Source organism: Hippoglossus hippoglossus, chromosome 6 (genome assembly GCF_009819705.1).
Source record: "Hippoglossus hippoglossus isolate fHipHip1 chromosome 6, fHipHip1.pri, whole genome shotgun sequence".
In the NCBI taxonomy this organism is placed as follows: domain Eukaryota; kingdom Metazoa; phylum Chordata; class Actinopteri; order Pleuronectiformes; family Pleuronectidae; genus Hippoglossus; species Hippoglossus hippoglossus.
The window spans coordinates 4241897-4262497 of NC_047156.1; the positions used below are offsets into that span (position 1 = coordinate 4241897).

A 20601-nucleotide genomic window follows, 5' to 3' on the forward strand; every position below is an offset into this window, starting at 1 on the left:
GTGTGTGTGTGTGTGTGTGTGTGTGTGTGTGTGTGTGTGTGTGTGTGTGTGTGTGTGTTCCCTCAGGTTCTTTTGGTCCTAGTGCTGGTGTATTGATTTGTAGACAGAGTGAGGGATAGAAAAGAAGGACAGAGGAAGAGGAAGAAGAGGGATGGAGGGATCATGGAGGGATGGAGGGGGGGGAGGCCGCGGTTGCTCCCTAGAGGAGCCTGCAGCGCTGCAGTGGACTGCTGGAAATAGCCCTGAGGAGAGAGAGGGAGGAAGAGGGGTGAGGATGAGAGAGAGGGATGAGAGAGGAATGCAATGGACAAGTGGATGACAGCCTGCCGCCTGCCACGCTACACACAAACACAAACACACACACTTCTCTTCATTTACGTTGTTGTTGGGAGCTTGATATTGATTATGCAGCTTTGCAATCAATCAGATGTGTGTGTGTGTGTGTGTGTGTGTGTGTGTGTGTGTGTGTGTGTGTGTGTGTGTGTGACATCTGCTCTACAGCAGAGTAATTGATATATTCTTCAGGAAAAAGCGTGACAGGAGGAGGAGTGAGGAGGAAGAGGAGGAAGAGGAAGGAGGAGGCACACAGTTTTTATATTGAGTGTTTACTGTGAGTCGAGGCCTGTGATTAAAAGACGGTAAATTCTCAGCTGCCCTTAAACAAACTCCACACCTGCACGGGCTTCACAATAAAAGCCTGAACTGCTGGAAGAGTTTAAATGTGAAACAGATGAGACTTTGTATCGAGGATAAACAACAGCAGAGCTTCTTACTAAAATATGAACGCTTTTCATCACATGATCATTTGAATGTAACCCGGGTTTGGACTTGATTTCTTTCTTCTCCCTTCGTAGCAGAGGGTGTGAGCGCCGTGGTGACAACAGCCCGTCTTCCAGGGCCGGGCCCAACCAGACCAGTCGATACAGAGGCCTGTCATTGTTTTTCCTAAACTGCTTAGAGAGAGCGAGGCTAAAGCCTGCAGAGCCACGGACCCAGGGGAAATATGGCCCTGTCGTATTACCCACGCGCTGCCAGACACAGACACGGACACACACACACACACACCCACACCCACACACACATTCACACACTTGCATGCACGGAAACATTATGCCAGAAAAATGCAAAAACTAGAATACAGAATAGTCATGTCTCTTTGACACCAACTTACTTTACCATGATAACGACTTGTCAAACCTTAATAACAACCACAACTTTGACCTGTTCAAGTTAATTTTATGATTTACATTATGAGGACTTTTGTTTTTTTGTCGCCATAAAGAAGACAGGTCCCATTAATATGACGGCGACATGGTGTAAACAGATTTATGTCCCCACAATAGGAGGACTACCTGGACCACACGCACACACACACACACACAGACACACACACACACACACACAGTCTCCTGGGGGACGACTGAGGAAAGAGCTGGCGATAACAGAAAATCTAATCTGTCTATTCTCTGCTGTCTGCTGCATTACACATAGAAAATGTGCACGTGTCTTTGAGTTGTGACGATGATGGTTGTGCCACCTTTAATGTGCATGTGTGTTTGTGTGAGTGGCGGCTCATGATTAGTGTCATGTCTGTACAGCAGACACATGCATATCTGTGGACTGAACTGAGGGTGGGGGGGGGGGGGGGGGGGGGACAACTTGAAACATCACATTAAGGTAAAAGTGAAACAAGGATGAGGACGATCAGCGACCTCAAAGCAAAAGTGAGCCGATAGATCATCTGAGCAATTAGCTCATAACGACCCATTATCACGTTTTACTGTCAGGCGACCTCTGTAGTGATTGTGATGGGAGCGATGGAGGGAGCGATGGGACGAAGAATATCAGGTGACAGAGGGAAAGTGAGGTTAGGGTGGGGTGGGTGGAGGAGTGGACACAACACAAGGCTACAACTGCTCTGCACTTCCTGTAAGAAATCAATACTCTATTCTTTTATCAATCAATCAATCAATCAATGACTAATAATCCAGTCCACTCGCTGGTGGTGTGTTTTTATGAGTCATGTACAGAAGGCAAGCTGCATATATGCTTGTTTACATTGTAGGACTTGTTGCACACACACACACACACACACACACACACACACAGTAATGATGTAACAGCTACACAGTGTGTAGTGGAACAATGCTGTGTGTCTGTGTGCGTCAGTCATAAATGTGTGTCAAATGTGAATATGTGTGGGTAACTGGAGGCTGTGTGTGTGTGTGTGTGTGTTTCAGTCTGCACATACATTTGTCCAATGTGCATATATATGTGTGTGTGTGTGTGTGTGTGTGTGTGTGTGTGTGTGTGTCTCAGACAGTACATGTGCCCCATCTCCACGGCTGTTTTTAACACTAAATGAAAAATCACCTTAGTCGCCTTGTGGTCATCTTTGGCTTCAGTGTATTTTTAGCTCAGAGTTGACACTCTTCCAACAAAGTGCGTTTCTGTGTGTGCGTGTGCGTGTGTGTGTGTGTGTGTGTGCGTGCATGTGTGTGTCTGGGACTAGCAGATGGGCTGTCTTAGCCCGCTTCCTCTGCTCCCTGGCTCGCATTTTGCTCCACCCGTCCAGGACAGGATGCTGCCTCAGGAGCAGATCGAAAATAAACGCACCCCCTGCCCTTAATATCCCGCCGACACGTATTCCCTGCTCCCCCCCCCACTCTTCTAATTCTCTCTGTCTACGTTTGTCCCCCCCCCTCATCCCTCTCTGTCATCTCCCTTTGTAAAAGACTCTCTAAACACCTTCTGTAAATTATCTTTTTCCAGCCAAGTCACGACGACCACTACCTTCCTCCTCCATCACCCACACCCAGGCTGACCTCTGTGCACACGTCCTGTTCGGTGCGCTCCCTCCCTCCCTCCCTTTCTTTCTGCCACGGGGAGTTCCCCTCTCCCGTTGCTACCGGCCCCAACAGCCACGTTCGGACCAGTAAACACGACCCAAAATACACTCACAGCATGTAGGACACACACACACATCAAAAGGTAAACACGCATGGGTCTACACGAGAGCCGCAGCAGAAGGCGAGGGTCCCCGCTGGAAAAACACAAAATAGGAAATGACCTCAAATGCAGCACAAAAAAACCCCCAACAATCATCCCTGAACGCCACATGATACACGTGAGTCACACCTTCAAAAAGAAAAGAAAAAATTAACGTTCCACTTTAAGGAAAAATGCAGATAGAGTAACATACGTAGAAATAAATACGTGTTTTGACAGAGCTGATAGAACACTAAGCCACGCAGAGTCTGTCCTGCTCTGTGACACATTGCCTCTGTTCAGCTGTCACACACACACACACACACACATGCACACGCACACGCACACACACACACACACACACACGCACACACGCGCGCACACACACAAACACACGCGCACACACAATGACAAGAACACGGTCCAAGCTGTTAGAAACCCCTCCAGGTGCTGCCTCACGTAGCGTCATTCCTTTGTAACCGTCTCTACCTCCGTTTATCTCTTTTTCCCACGTTATCTCCTCCTGCCTCTTCCCGTCTCTCTGCATCTTTCTATTTGTTCCTCCGCTTTACATCAAAGCATCAAAGTAACTTCCTTTGACTCGTCTTTTCTTCTCCTCTCCGAGACCCACCATGTGCGACCCACTGTTTTCTGATGGCGAGTTCCTGAAAAAGCATCCACGCAGACAGGTGTACACACACACACACACACACACACATAAATCTAACATTTCCAGTTGATGAACTGATCCCATATCGAGATTTCCTTTCTTCCATTTACATCCACGACGAGCGGAAGGTGCTTTGTATTCACAGTGTGAATGTGCGAAAAAATCCCAACAGTGTTAACAGACACAATTTGTCTGTATTATTTCCTCAGGTGGTCGGAGAAGAGGAAAAGTCTTCTGAGACAAAAGGACAATTAAACACAACGACAGAAGCAGCTTTTGTTTCTTTACACACTGCTCATTTACTTCTATTACTTGCAGTAATACTAGAAACTGTGGTACTGTGGCAGTACTGCGGGTAAGGCTGTTCCCCTCTCTTTTGTTTTGAATCTCTTTTTGTTTCCGTCTGTCTTTCCCCTGCTGCAAACAGCTTCAGGTCCAGGGATTCGGGGAGGTAAGACTGTGTGTGTGTGTGTGTGTGTGTGTGTGTGTGTGTGTGTGTGTGTGTGTGTGTGTGTGCGAGTGCATGTGTCTCCCAGGTCCCCATTCTAATAACACAGTCTCTCCCAGTGAGCAGTGGGGCAGCTGAGTACGCTCCCCTGTAACGCCACGGGGATCTACGGATCAAATTCACACACACACACACACACACACACACAGCCAAGGGATACATGGATCAGAGAGTACGTACTTGACACAACACTCACAACTGACAGCAACACCCAGACACTGGCAAACATAAGCACACACACACACACACACACACATACAAATCCTATTGCCAGTTCAGCCACATCCACACCTTTCCATAATTCAGTTAGAGGGAGACAGTGAGGCTCTTAGATTCAGACAAAGACAAAGACAACATTATTCACAGACAGACTACTAAACAGAGAAACACACACCCCCACACACACACACACACACAACTGATCTGAACCAACCGTAATGAACTGTCTACCTAGATACCCTCCGCTCTGCATTAACCAACCCAAATTCTTCACTTGTGCTTTGATGGCGTAGATTTAAATATTTATTTTTTCGCAGGTATGGATATCTTGCAGTACGAGGAGGCTGGTCGATATCTTCAGGCTGCAGTACCTCATACTGGCTGCATGCAAATTAATAACACACTGATGCTGATATGCTGTAGTATCTGTGGAAGAAGTCAAACTGTGACTTCAGATGTGAATAGACCTCTGTACGCTATGTGTCTGTTATTCTGTCAGGATGCTTATTTCTCTATATCCCTCAATCCATCCATCCATCCATTCATCTGTGCACTATATCTTCTATTAATTGTCTCCACAAGGGAACAGCTTATCTGTATACGTGTCTGTGCACATGCAGAATTCTCCATCAGACGGGAGGGAGAGAAAGAAAAAGAGCGAGGGAAGATCCAGCAGAGGCAATCAGCACATACAGAAAGAGGAATCCCCCTCCACATCCATCAACTCATCCCTCCATTTATTCCTCTGACCAGCAATCCACCCATCTAACAGTGTTTAAATATTTACCACGGCTAAAGGAAATAGTAGCACAACGGATGCAGAGGCAGAAAAAAGAGGGATGATCGGGGAGGAGTGCAAAAGTGATGGATGGAGGGAGGGATGGAGGGAAACATTGAGGGCAGAAGCTGCAGGATAGCTCCCCCTGGAGGCGCAAGAAAAATGTGGAGCTCCAGAAGTCTGTCAGGTGAAGTAACAGGGGAGAAAGTCAGAGCTGATATAGAGCAGGAGAGAGACTCTGAAAATCATTACACTGCTGTAGATACTCCAGATGTTTGAGGTCTGATAAAATACTGGGAATTATGCACTCATCCATCCTCATTATGGATGAATGGATTATGGATTATACACTCTTTAGTGATTTGAATGTGTCTTTTAAATGTAAAAGCAATTGTTTGTTGGTGTTTGAAAAACTGACATTTTATAAACAATGAAACAAAGCGGGAAGGGACAAATGAACAATCAAAAGAACAAACAAAGAAAAGAAAGAGAGAAAGAGAGAAAGCACGAACTATCTAACAAATAAATGAACAAATGAATGAATGAACAAAGGAAGGTAAGAAAGAAAGAAAGAAGGAAAGAAAGAAGGAAAGAAAGAAGGAAAGAAAGAAAGAAGGAAAGTACAAACAAGCAAACAAGTGAAGGAAAGAGAGAAAGAAACATAAGAACAAACAAAAGAGAGAAATAGGAAAAAGAAAGAAATAAAACACAAACAAATCAACAAACAAACAAAGGAAAGAAAGAATGCACAAATAACTTACTAACAAAGGAAGCAAGGAAGAAAAAACGTAAGACTAAAACTGAGAATGGGAAAGTCGTCTGTGAAGTCAGGGAGTAAAGACAGAGCGAGATCCAGAAGGGCCTCACTGATCAGGGCCACAGCATTTCTTATTTACACACACACACATACACACCAAAACATTTCTTATTTACCAGCTTACGTCTGCACTATTTATGGGGCACTGGGGAGAGGCACTGAAGAGAGGAAGAGAGGAGAGGGGCTAAAATATGCATAGGGGCTGGTTCTTCTGGGACAGATGGGGGAGTCAAAGAGAGAGAAAGGGAGCAAGGGAGGGAGAAAGAGAGAGAGAGAGAAAGAGAAAGAGAGAAAGAGGAGGGAGAGAAAACTGCACGAGAGAAAGTGGAGAAACTGTGACCCCCGCTCACTCGAGATTGGGATGGTGGTCTCAGACTTTTGGCCTCCCCCTGTATGTGGATGGCTGGACCGATGTGAGAGCGAGTGAGGGAGCGGAGGAGAGAAAGCGAGGAGCCTTTGTGTGCGGAGGGGGAGACGGATAGGGGGGGGGGGGGGGTGCAGTCGGGAGGGAGAGGAGATGATGCAGTGACGTGTTTGTGCGGCAGTGACTCTGGGGTGTGCGGCTGTGTGAGGGAGAGAGCTCAACATCATATGGCTCCTCTGAGGGGTTGAAGGAGGCCAGAAGTCTTTTCTATCTGGCAAACCGGCCTTCTCAGTCCATCACACACACACACACACACACACACACACACACACACACACACACACACACACACACACACACACACACACACACACACACACACACACACACACACACACACACACACACACACACACACACACACACACGTCTCTTTAGCATTAACTTCCTGCAGACCCACTCTAACCTTAACATGAACTATACTAACTTGCCAAACCTCAAACTTTGCCTTAACCTAAACCTCACCCCCCTTCCCTTATCTTAAAACACCTGAATATTTAATGATTTACGTAAAGGACACGTCCTCATAATGTTTCAACAGATTTAGGTCCCTACAATATTAGTAATGCCCGAACCACACACACACACACGTTTGCATGCACGCACGCATGCACGCTAACAGCGAGCAGTGGCATTAACCTCCATGGTTGTAGCTCTCCATCTCCCTCAGTCAGCCTTTCTGTCTAGCCCACTTAGAGAACCCTCCCATGGGGCAATGGAGCTGTAGCAGGTCGGGCTCAGGCTGCAAGTTTTCTCTCTTGCTCTCACACAAACACACACACACACACACACACACAGTCACAGACTCACACTTGGGTCAGGACCAAAGAGTAACAAGATGGATATAGCCACAGTGCAGCAGCCAAAGAGAAAGAAGTACGAGGAGCTGAGAGGAAAAGGAAGAAGAAGTTGAACTGAGCTCAACTTAGCTGGAATAAAAACAAAACAATTACACTCAGATGAGTCGATGTGTGAGCTTTCTATCCTCGTAGATTTTCTTATTGCTATATAATCACCTGTCAAATAAGACTATCACAAAAAACACATGATATTCTGGTCCAAGTCCGTAAGACAGTAGCTTTTAGATGTGTAAACATTTGAACTCGCACGTTAACTTGATATGAGGCACAGCCAGAAATATTAAGAAAATGGAACAAATAATAATTTTTAGGGTTAAATACTGTTAAAGTATCATAGCTGTGTGTTGTGTGTAGTTTGTGTAGTCTGACACAACTCAAAATCTTAAACAATAAACCTATAGTTGACAATTTATCAAAGTTAGAAAAGGTAAAAGCAGATCAAACCATACAGTGGAGATATACAGCTTTTTAATATCACTGCACGGACTTCTGCAGCAGATTATCGACCTGAGCAGTATTGGTGTTTTGTGAGGTCACACAGAGTGTGTGTGTGTGTGTGTGTGTGTTTATGCATGTATGTAAAGGTGTGTGGAGGTGATCGTGTGTGAGGTGTGAGTGGAGCCTGCGTGTGGACATTAACCGACAGGGTCCAGTAGTCACCCTGCTGTTAAATGGACTGGCCAGCCATATGCCCACCCCCCCTTTAGGCCCTATGTCACTGCCACTTTGTGTGTGTGTGTGTGTGTGTGTGTGTGTGTGTGTGTGTGTGTGTGGTGGCTGGACGAGAACATCTTACAGATAACATTCCTCCAAACCTCAAACTTTACCTTAACCCCTTATCTTAAAACAGCTAAACGTTTAATGATTTAAGGTTTAAGAGAATAATAGGTACATGGAACGTGTTAAGATTCTTTTCCCCAAATTAATTTTCAGTCCTGTTGTCATTTATAACTCGTCACAATAATCTGTGGTAACTTTGTGGTGGCGCACGCGGCTGCACGTGTCCTGTTTGACAGTTTCCGTAAGTTATCTTCCAAACAGACGGAGCTGCAGCCGTTCACAAGACTTTCCATAATAATCTGTGCCGTCTTGAACTTGGCCAACGCAGCGAGCGACGGCCTAAGCTGCAGATTTCACCTTTAACAGGACTGATGTTTAACCTGAAGATTTTGCAGGTCACTGGTCTGCTGCCAACAGGAGTACAAAAGATGGAAGAGGACGGGAGGGTTTACATCATCACGGACCAGGCCACAGCTGCTCCAGGACCTACTCTAGGGTGACTTATAGCCTCTCTTCTCTTTCATATGCACACACACATACACACACACACACACACTGAAATGTGTCTGGACCCTAATGACATGAAGCTTGCCAGAACCCTGCTCGGACCTCATGAGGAGAGATGGAAAGAGAGGGACGGAGGAATGAAAAGAAAAAGGGTGGAGGGAAATAGAGGATTCTGTGAGTGAGGGACAGAAACAGGTAATGAATGTGCTCACTGTGGAGGGAAGGAGTGAGACCTCGTTAGACGGGCACCGGAAAACTATGTTAAGGCTTTGGAATAATTATTGCACTTCCTGACATTGACTCTCGTTGGACACGACAGCGTGAGACAAACTGTCCGTACCTGCACACACCGTTTTCCTAATCCACGCCAGAAGGGAGCAGGACACAGACAAACGAGGCAGCTCAGCGCAGAGACAGAATTAAGGTGACCTACCTGTAGTTCTGTCTGGAAGAAGAACTTCTGCGGACACTGGGAACAGTCGTAGATTTTGTCTTCCTGTCCGTGGACGGCAAAAATGTGCTGCTGGAGCTTGTTGGCCTGCACAAACACTGGGAGAGGAACAGACACAAGGCACAAGTTACACACTGTCGGTAAAGGCATCAACGTTTCCAAGAACAAAGTGAGCTGACAGGGGAGTGTCGGCCATTAACGGAGGAATCTGCATCACTGTGGCCCCGTTCAGACCTGGTATCAAAACGCTTCCTGAATATGTTTGCAGATTGGAGGTCGCCACTGAGACATGTATGTGTATGTGTGACTGAAAACTGCTATAACAATCACTCGACTTGGTGACGAACCAAAGGACAAGTGGGTTTTTGGTTCCAATAAGCACAAAAACCCACAAAGAAAATGAGGGGCTTACAGGGAAAGGAGGGAGAACAGGGGATGGAAAGAAAGAGAGCAGAGGGAGCAAGAGAAAGAAGGAGAGAAAACAGTGAGAGAGCTATCCTCAGCAGACCTTGTGATATTTATCAATAAATTATCTCTTCTCTTTTTTTAATTTCCGCTCCAGTGTTGTCTCACACACTTTTATTTTTTCTTCCTTTCTCTCCCCTTTGTTTCAGTAAACTTTTGGTTTTCACTGCGAGTGTGTGTGTGTGTTGAATTATTAAGCCTCCCCGTAGGAGTGGTGCCCATCTTACTAATTCATAAGCCACTAAGGAATAGAGTTAAAGTTTAAAGCATTGCTGTGTACCTGGGGGGGGGGGGCGAGAGAGGCACACAACACAAGACAAACTCAACAACTGAGGGAGGGGGAAAAGGGAAAGGAAAAGATGGAGTCACAGAAAGAGAGAGAGAGCATATGGGGATTCAGTCAGAGATGGAACGAGGGAGGGAGGGAGGGAGAGAGCAGAGGTGCCGACTGAGTTGCTGGTAAGAAACTGTTCCGTGTCCAACAGATCTCAGAACACCAAAGGTCTAATTTGGTCGTCCAGCATTTTGTTTCGGCCCCCGAGTGGATTGCAAATGTAAAAAGTCGCTTCATATTTTGCCCGTTTGCTCGGTGGTGTTTTTGCATGAACTCCTGCACACACATGCAGCCGGTTCCTCTTAAGCACGGGCACCCCGCTGCAATATCCCTCCCAAAGTTAGAAATGTTAAAACAATGAATATTCCTAATGTGTTTCTTGCTGTTTCCCCCCAAAACCCAAAAAACCTTTGCAGCCATTAAAGCACATTATCTCAATGCATGATGATGTGAGGAAAACCAGAGGGAGACATTTCTGAGCCACAACAGGTTCCGCAGCTGATGTGAGGGAAGATCCAGGCACCAACCCAGCGTCCAGCAGCGGAAATGTTCTGGTTTTTAGGTCTATTTTGTTAATTTTGTTTTATTCTTTTTCACTGAGTAAGCATTGTCTTATTGTTTGTGCCCCTCTGACCCGGGGATGACAGTATGTACAAAGATAAGTTAAGTCAGAGGATCTAAATACACTACATACTGTTTTTTCTGGATCCAAGTTTGAGTCAGGAAGCCAGATAACAACTGAAGGAAGTTACTTAATATCTCTGCAAGAGGACACTCTGACTTTCTGGAGACGGATCAAGAAAACCACAACAATGGTCAAGGTTTAAAAATAGTCTCAGCTGTCAATCAGTACATTTGAAAACCTCGCACGTAAACAAACATCAGTGCGATGAGAACTACCTCAATTGACAGAAACCATATTTGAGAAAAAAATATCTGACATGTACTTTGACTTTTTAGTTTGATCCATGTCCCATTCACTAACATGGAGGCAGGAGGGTTTATGACCTATACTGCAGCCAGCAACTAGAGGGCGACTGAGACACTTTGGCTTCTCTTTCAGGGAGCTGTCATGTCGTCCATCTTTATTTACAGACACACTAAATATCTACATGTTTCTGTCTCCGTTTCGAATACAAAGCAAACACGAGTCACGAGTGAGTAGCGGTTATCTGTGCTGCTGTCCTTGAACCTGATTGTGTGTTTGTGTGTCTGTCTGTGTGTCTCTCTCTCACCTGTGAAGCAGACGGGACACTTGAAGGTACCTCCCATGCCTTCGAAGCTGTGCTCTATCAGGTGGCAGAGCAGCTTGGCAGGTGAGTCAAACATCTGGTTACACAGCTTGCACTCGTGATTGATGCCCTCCTCTGCAAATAGGAGACAGACACGCATGTGTAGGTTGGATTAAGCACATGAAAACAGCAACATATGACATTATATTAAAATACTGACACGACACAAACAACAGATGTCTCGTGCACAAACAGAAATTGACAGACAAGTCAGATAAATACTAATATGCCACTTATATGAAGACGCTTGTATACGACAATACAGGAACTACATCAGTGACATTAATCATGGCTCTGCGGCAATATTTTGGGACGATATTAGTTACACTTTGACAAATCATGTCTGACGACGCAACATGAGGTGAGAGAACGTTTTCTCCCTCGTCACATCCTTTGCAATGTTTAATATTATTCATATAGATCTATATTCAATGCAATTATTTTTAAAATACATAGTAATATGTGCAATAACAATATTATAAGGAAAATCTTAAAGGAAACACGTAAATTAGACCTGAGTTCCAGACAGGCAAACCAAAAGCAGATAAAAGCAAAATAAGAATAAAAGTAGAATAGTAAATAAACAATATCCATTTCAATCTTTAATTCTAATTCGGCAAAACTGCTCAATATTCCACATTAAAAAAATGTAGCTGGCTGATATTATTTTCAAAAGACAAATATTGGTCAAAGATGACACCTTAAAATGAAATAAAAATATATGTATACTGCCTGATGTTTGGCGTAAAATTTCCAGGACTTATTATACAGGCTTCTGTCTTATTTGAATTTAACTGAAGGCTGTTATCAGCTGTCGAAATAATTCTATATGGACAAATACAACTGAATATCATTAGCATAAAAATGTTGAGATGTGCCACTGTAACAGCTAGAGATCTTCTCAAGAAGTAGCATATATAAAGAACAACATAGGCTCCAGAACAGAACCCTGTGGGACGCCACATGACAAAAGTGCTCTGTCTGACATAAACTGACCCACACAGACCGAAAAGCCCCCATCAGCGGGTTAGGAGGAGGAGAAGCCCCGGGCAGAACCTCAAACTCCCTTTTCCCCCTGCTGCACAATCTCATTTCATTTTTCCCTACACTCCCCCAACTCTCGCACACACCAACCCCAGTGCCGTATCTGCCCCAACTGGTAATTGTCTGTCCTCCCCACTGGGGCTGTGGATGATCTGCCCTTCCTATAGCCATCCTTCCTTCCCTCCCTCTGTCCTCGTTATCTGCCCTCCCCCACTGCAGTCACTCAACCATCCCTCACTATGCCCATTCCTCCCCACATGTCTCCCTATAGTCCCTCTTGGTCCATCAGTCGCTGATTAATTTGTGTGGGCTCCAATTCAAACCCCTCACCATGGGTGTCTGGTTATGTTTTAAAATGGGGGTGAAAACTTGTAAAGATACAAATAGGGATGGGGTCTGGGCGTCCTGGGCCCAAAAAAAAAATTGGAATTCAACCCTGTATTTTTACATCACCTTGCATCTTGGATTATGGCAAGAAAACAGCCATTAGTTTAGATTAGTTAGAGTGGGGGTGCTATGAAAACCAAGAATGCACCAACGGCAGTATCTAACTGGGTGGATCAGGGCAAGACATGATTATTAGAGGAGTAGTTGTTTCATATTTAAAATGATATAAATAAATAAAAAAACATGCAGCCTAATAGGTTTTAGGCTAAGAGGCCATCAAGGTCAAACAAGGACAAACATTACACAAAACAGCCTCACAACACAAAACGATGGATAATTAAACTGGTGTAGTTGTACTGTTAAACAGGAATAAATATACACAAGTTCATAAGAGGATCCATTCGATTCTTATCATCTTATATCAAGAACTATTTTAATACCACAATTTAGAAGTTGACTCCAAATCGACCAGTTTCATCGAGGACGGGAACTCACTGGGAAACCAGCCCGTATACGCCTCTAATTTACCCTGTATGAGAAAATGAGGCTATAATAATAAACCCAAGAAAGCACAGTGCAGAGCGGTGCATCCTCGTATTTAAGAATAGAATAATATGTAAAAAATAATAAAATCTCTGATATCTTATAACTTGAAATTAGTCACTTTCCACTTCTGGAAAAAAACTATAGCATAAACTTAACTTATGCCCCCCCCCCCTTTTCCAATTATGTGTAATGAGTCACACTGTAGCACATGCACTGCTCTGATGTAAATAAGTCATAATAGAGCATCAAACACACAAGAGACTGTCTGCAACACCCCTCCACCCATTTTCATCATTCTCACTGGAGGATTATAGCAGTGTTTGTGTGTATCTGTGTGTGTTTGTGTGTTTCCGTGTCTATTTTAAGAAGGTGTGAGTGATATCACTGCACCCTCGGTGAAAGGCCAGATGAAAGTTGGGCGTCATAAACACACACGCCAACACACACATGGACCCCTTGACGATCGGGTCTCCCGCCTGTTGTCTTTATCGCCATTCTACCTTGCGGGGCCAATACCCCAGTCGCGCCCACACACACGCGCCCACACACACGCGCCCACACACATGCGCCCACACACACACACACACACACACACACCGTAGGACAGTGCTGCCTGGAGACATCAGATGGTGTCTTTCTTGGGCCAATCTGTGATCCCCCGTAGAGTGTTACACACATCTACACAAACAGCGACACACACACACACACACACACACACACCACCATGCACACATACCCTGAGAGATACACTCAGACAATCCAATGTTTTGCCTTTTTTTTATCACTTACCCTAACGCTCATTGACGAAACCAATTCCCCAGCACCCCACCCACACCTCGGACCTATTAGCTGTCAAAACCAAACGTCTCACCCAGACCCTCTTTCAAATCTTTGCCTGTAAACATGTCCTCACTTAACCAAAAATGTCCTCAGGCCAATGGTTAAAAACTCAAGCTGGTCCTTACAATGTATAGCCATACTCGTATACACACACACTTGCATGCACACACACACACACACAGCCTGCAGAACTTCAGCTGCAGAGCTGCAGGGGATCTCGAGGTTAATAACATCTTCAATCATACATCCATGACACCCATACTGACTAATACCCACACGCACACAAAGATTCCTATCTCTCCTCGCCTCAAAGGCCGACACAAGGGTGCCCTAATCCCATCTCAATAGTGTGTGATCGTGTGTGTGTGTGTGTGTGTGTGTGTGTGTGTGTGTGTGTGTGTGTGTGTGTGTGTGTGTGCCACATGTGATTGTATGGCTGGGATAGTGTGTGCTCCGTGGTCCGGGTCCCCAAACATCCCTTTCCCCCCCCCCCCCCCCCCCCCCCCCCCCACACACACACACACACACACACAGACAAACACAAGCCTCAAAGGCTGCTAGGTTGTGTGGGGCGCCAGTGTGTCCGAGACACACTGAGACAGATAGAGCTTCATTATCATTTACTCGGAGATTGAAACAGCAGGAGAGAGTCACATGGAGTGAGACACACAGAGAGAGAGGGAGGGAGGGAGACAGGGAGGAGCACCACCAGCACGACCAGTTTAGAAAAAGTCATATTCCATATTTTCATCATTATTTAAATATTATTTAAAGTAATAGTAAAGGAGCACTTTTAGTTAATGTCATGCATTTGATTGTTTTATTGTTTCGACTGAAGAAGCAAACGACAGACACACAAATGGACAGATGGATAAAAAGAGGGAATAACCAAGTAATACCAAAGCTTCAGTGATCTCAGGGTGTGTGTGTGTTTGTTTGTGTGAGTGTGTGTGTTTGTGTGTGTGTGTGGTGGGGGGGGGGAGGGTGTCTCTGTAGAAGGCACCTTAAAGCTCTCGCCCTCCGTAGGGGCGACGCTTTCCTCAGAAGTCGTCTCACCCTCTCCCACGCGGCCAAGATCAGAGGACGTGCCCATTAGCCAGTGAGATTTTAGCCGGTGACATCCGCACACACGCCTCAACAAAGTTACTGCAGGTATTCAAACGGTGAACTAATGCTAACTGATAGCATCTATACAATTATACAGTAGAAGCAATGGAAACTCTTCATACTTCACATAAGACAACTTCTATTACTTATGACATTTTTAAGTCTGACATTTTCCCAAAAGAAGTTGTTTTTGGTCAGAAGCCAGAAAGATTATTTCATTTCCTGATCATCCTGACATTTATTTTTATATGTTATGACTAATAATTCATCCTGAAGCCCAGGGTGACATCTTCAGATCGCTTATGACCAACCAAAGGTCTGAAACTGAAACAACTAAAGATTTTAATTTATAATCCGAAAAACAAAGATAGACACAATCAATTATAAAAATTGTAAATTTAGCTTTTCAACAACATCATACCTCAGAATTTGCCTTTTCTTTTGTACCCCTGCATATAACTGTTGTTGGGAGAATGTGTGCGAGTGTGCGTCTCCACAGGTGACATCATAAAGCCATCAGCCGCACTAATGAAGCTTCAGCCGCTAATTAAATGTCAATCAATTGTAGCCAAATTGAAAAGTAAAAAAAATAAAAGGATGAACTGATGAAAAACAATAAAAACCAGAGTGAGAGAGAGGGAGAGAAAGACAGGAAGAGGGAGAACTGAAGGGAAAACAGTGAGGTGCAGAGAGATAATTGGGCTGTCCGGAACAAGGGCATGGAGAGAGGCCTGTGTGTGTGTGTGTGTCTGTGTGTGTGTGTCTGTGTGTGTGTCTGTGTGTGTCTGTGTGTGTGTCCCATGAAAGAGTTCTCTTTTCTGACAAATACATTGTTTTGATCAGTGTGTGTGGGGACCGCAGTGTCTGTGTGCTGTCCCCCTCTGAGACCCAGTCCATGTGTGTGTGTGTGTGTGTCTGTGTGTGTTGCACTGGTGGATCAAATGCACTCTGTGAGGCAAAGCGTAACGGCAGGATTCTGTACGACTCTGTCATCTCACTATGGGTCACACACACACACATATCCACACACACACACACACAACCCTGGGAGGCCTGTGCTGGGACAGAGAACACAGGGGAGAGAGGGATGAGAGGAGACAGTGAGCAGGAGAGAGAGAGGCAGGGTGAAGGTTAGGACTCAGAGTTTGTTATCGCAAATCAGAAAATGAACTTTTTTCTGCTTTAAATGGACGTTAGTACGAGTCAGAGGTTGTTGTTGTATCCTGGTCAATAATTTGGCGAAGAGACGTAGATCGTGTCCTCCATCTTTCTTTTCCCCTGGTAGTGGCGTAAGAATAAAAGTAATAAAATCATACAAATCTTTCCTTGCGACTGAAGTCTACGGCAGAGCAATACCAAAAATTATATAAAAATAAAAAATGCTAATTTCAGCCCAAATTGATAATAAATGTCACGTTATTATTGATTTTAACTTTAAAGAACGTTTAAACTTTTTCTTTGTGAGCAGAGAAGGACAAACCATGTATTTGTTATACCTCCTCACTGTACTTGCACAATGCAACACTTTTGTTATATTGCTAATGATTAAAGTACATTGCAATAATTATTTCTATAGTTTTAAGTAGCAGAAGTTCTGATGCAGTTTCAACAAAGAGAAACACAAAAAATGTCAGGAAAATATTGGAGGAAAAGTGTGAACTGAAAGAACGTGTGGGCAGAATTTGGGAAATTTGGGGATGGACAGAAAAGAAAGAGACACACAAAAGAGAAGTAGTCAGACATTACAATTCCGCTATCTCTGACACACACACACACACACAGGTCATGCTCTCTCTCAGTCTCATTCTCCCATTACCGTCCTCTCCTTCTCTCTCTGCTAATTGACCAGAGGAGAGGGACCAGGTGGCATCATCCCCATCACACCAACACACACAGACACACACACTCGAGCTGGCCTCATCACGGACCCCTGTAACATGCAGCAGAACATAAATGAGCTCGTTGATTTGTGTTGGGGATGGATCCCTGAGGTGCTTCCTTCCTCTATCACACACACACACACACACACACACACACACACACACACACACACACACACACACACACACACACACACACACACACACACACACACACACACACACACACACACACACACACACACTTTAACCCATTCCTAGTCTGGGCTGGGAAACTCCTTTGGGTGCTCTTGCCCGCCCAAACTCCCTTCCTCTCTGAGCGAGCTGTTGCTTGGGGGGCAATATTGCCCCCCCCATTACGACCCCTCCTTGCTCCTCCTCACCCCCCCCCACCTCCATCCTCACACTATTTGAGGCTGTGCGTGTGTGAAAGAGCAGTGAAAAGTGTGTGTATGTGTTTGGTCCCTCGCGGCATGGAGGCCGTAAACCAAGCCAGGCGATTGATGGCGAGGACAGTGAGGGGAGAGGCGGCGAGAGAAAAAGGTTGGAAAGAGAGAGGGATGGAGAGGAGGGAGGACTAGAGAGGGAGGAATGGAGCGAGGGCTGATGGGATTGATGGAGGGAGAGCAACAGAGGCATTGGGAGACAGAAAGAAAGAAGGAGTGCAGCAGAGAGGAGCGCTGTGGACGGAAGGAGGAGGAGTGTGCACCTCTCTGGGGGGCTCGCTCAAGGTGTGTTTCCATGGCAACCGGGGGCAGGGGGGCTGATGTGTGTGGGGGGGTGAGCTTGACCCACTGGTTGTGTGGGGGCTGGAGAATAACACACACACACACACACACACACTCACACACACAACCTGCTGCAGTGCTGGAGGGGTCCCAAGAGTACCCCCCACCTTTACTCACCCTCTCCCCCTCTCTTTCTCTCTCTCTCTCCCTCACTCACTCACAGACACACACACAGAGACACACACACACACACACACACACACACAGAAAGAATGCTGCAGTGCTGAAGTCCCGTGAGTACGCAACACCCACACACATTCTCCCTGCCTTCTCTCTCTCTCTCGTCTTCCATTTTCCGTGTCTGTTTCTATCACTCTCTCTGTGAGGTAATTGTTAATATTTTCATCATTTGTTTACTCCTCGTGGAACCATGTGGTTTTTTTACATTTTGCTGAATGGAGATCGGAGGCAGAGTTACATCCTGGGGATCGTTTTTACCGAAACAACCGGAGTTTGACCCTCTCGTTCGTTCAGGGGTTAATCTGTGGTCACCAGCATGTCTGCAGCTTCAGGTCCATGTGCACCTCTGCTTTAAGTGGAACCGGGTTGTCATGTGTGGAAAACAGATTCACTTTTATTTCTCTGTCTCTTGTTTGTCTTTTCTTTGTGTTGTGTTCATACGTGTGCACAACACTTGCATATGGGATTAGATCATGAAGTCTCATCCCTAGAGAGACGCCTCTTTATCAAAGTTGAACAATGTTCTTCCCATTTGTTGTGACCGAGTGAGTCAGATTCAACACACTGACCTATTCACAGTGACTGTTGATGCAGATATGAAATTACTGTAACTTAGCTCCCAAAAGCTGAAAATTGCTATAGAAATGTGTCATTACTGCAAAGACAAGCAGACTTTTGTCTTTTCAGACAGTTGAAGTAAAAGCTCCAGTGGAATCATCCCTAATCTTCATCTATTGTGTTTTTCATGATGTTTAGTGACAGTTAGGTTGATGTAAACAAGGCCTGTACTCGGAGACCTCACTCTAGTGGTGGACTCTAACACTTCAACACTTTACAAGTAACAAATAAAGAAAGTTTATTCCTGGTTAATAACCACAGCTCATGGAAAACGCTCTCATACACACAAACACCCACAGACAGACAAACACTCGGTTGGCAGACGAGCACAGCATATGGCGATGACCAGTTTGTGTTTGTGTTTATAATGAAAGGAAGCACGAATCGAGCATATTTGAGCATGTGAGTGTGTGTGTGCGTGCGTGTCAGTGAGGAGGCTCTTGGCTTCGACAAGACAGAGCTCTCCAGCTTCCTACTGTTATGTAATCTGATAGGGAAAATCCAAGATGGTTCACACACACACACACACACACACACACACACACACACACACACACACACACACACACACACACACACACACACACACACACACACACACACACACACACACACACACACACACACACACACGAAAAAGAACCTGACGTAGCTTCAGTTGTCATAAAAACTCAAAAGGTGTTTAGTTTGTCCAGTCTGGGCTACTGTAAAAAAAACATGGTGGCCTCCGTAGAGAGGATCCGCTCCTGATGTAAATATAAAGTATCTAAATATAAAGTATTTGAATATAAAGTATTTGAATATAAAGGCCCATTCTAGGGTAAAGAAAACAACAATTTATACAATTTAGATGCTTACACACTAGTGTAAACATCACTAGGATTATTTTATATTCAATTTCTGCCACTAGATCCCTTTCACCTAAATCTTACACACTGGACCTTTAAATCCAAACAAGTTTAATAATTCATTTGTTTCTGTGAGAATACACAGAAAACAACCCTCATGGCGTTCTTGAGTTATTATTTTGACCAAAAGTGTGTTTGGAGCAGTTGCAGTGACCTTGACCTTTGACCTTTGACCAACAAATTCCAATCAGTTTATCCATGAGTTCTCATCGATATCATCAAGAATGGGACGGACAGACCTAATGCAACGCGAGAGCAAAGAAACTACTGGTACCAATTCAAATATATCTCCCAGTTCAGTGGGTCAGGTCGATTAGTTGTTTATGAGATGAGGTTATTAAGTCATTACAGAGCCCTCCAACAGCAGGAAGCAGGTGTATACTGAAATATCACATTGACTACACACAGACACACACACACACACACACAGTCGATGACAGAAACTAAAAATAGACGTACACACTCCGACACAGGACGTTTAGTGTCATCAGGAGAGCACTTGACTGCGACAACGAGCAGCTGACATGTAAGTCGTGTATTATCATACGTAATGAGCCTTTAATATTTAAACAGAAGACGTGCACACATCATCGCTCCGGCCTCGGAATCATCAGCCTGGACCTTTACAGCAAAATGGGGGAATAATCGCCTCCACCAATCAACACACGGAAACCTAATAACACACACACATATATACAAACACCTCTTTTTAGCTCGTTAGCAGGGATGAGAGTAATGAATGCAGAGTATATTTGTGTTTAGAATCTTAATTGAAAGCTTGAAAGTGGCCAGGAGGGAATAAGCCTAATCACTCTGTGAAAAAAAACATCAACACACACACACACACACACACACACACACACACACACACACACACACACATATATATATAGACGTACACGTTTGTCACTCCCAAATACAACCTTTACAACTGAAGTACTTCTCTTTCTCTGGTCACCCGCGTTCTTCCGATCCCTCTCCCCTTATTCTTCCCTGTCTCTTTTTTACCTCCTCCTTCCCTCCCCCTGTTTTCTCCCATACTCTCTCCATCCTTCCATCTGTTTACATATGTTAAACACCACTACAGCCCCCTGGATGCACATCCAGAGTGCGTGTGTTGATATGTCTGCGTGTAGATGCTTGTTAGAGCTATAGAAGTCATCCACAAGGACTTATAAACAGAGTTTATGGTGGTTGAGGGCATGTTATA

At 44.8% G+C, this 20601-nt stretch overlaps 1 protein-coding gene across 4 annotated transcripts in view; it reads right to left on the minus strand.

Annotated features, from left to right (window-relative positions):
- Nucleotides 1-20601, minus strand: part of znf423 (zinc finger protein 423) — a 138110-nt gene that overhangs the window by 3419 nt on the left and 114090 nt on the right. For all 4 annotated transcript variants that reach the window (XM_034587713.1, XM_034587712.1, XM_034587711.1 and 1 more), the window contains 2 exons: nucleotides 11037-11168; nucleotides 8985-9100 (listed from right to left, as the gene is read on the minus strand). In XM_034587713.1, coding sequence (XP_034443604.1) covers nucleotides 8985-9100; nucleotides 11037-11168 — 248 coding nt within the window. The remainder of the gene's footprint in view (nucleotides 1-8984; nucleotides 9101-11036; nucleotides 11169-20601) is intronic.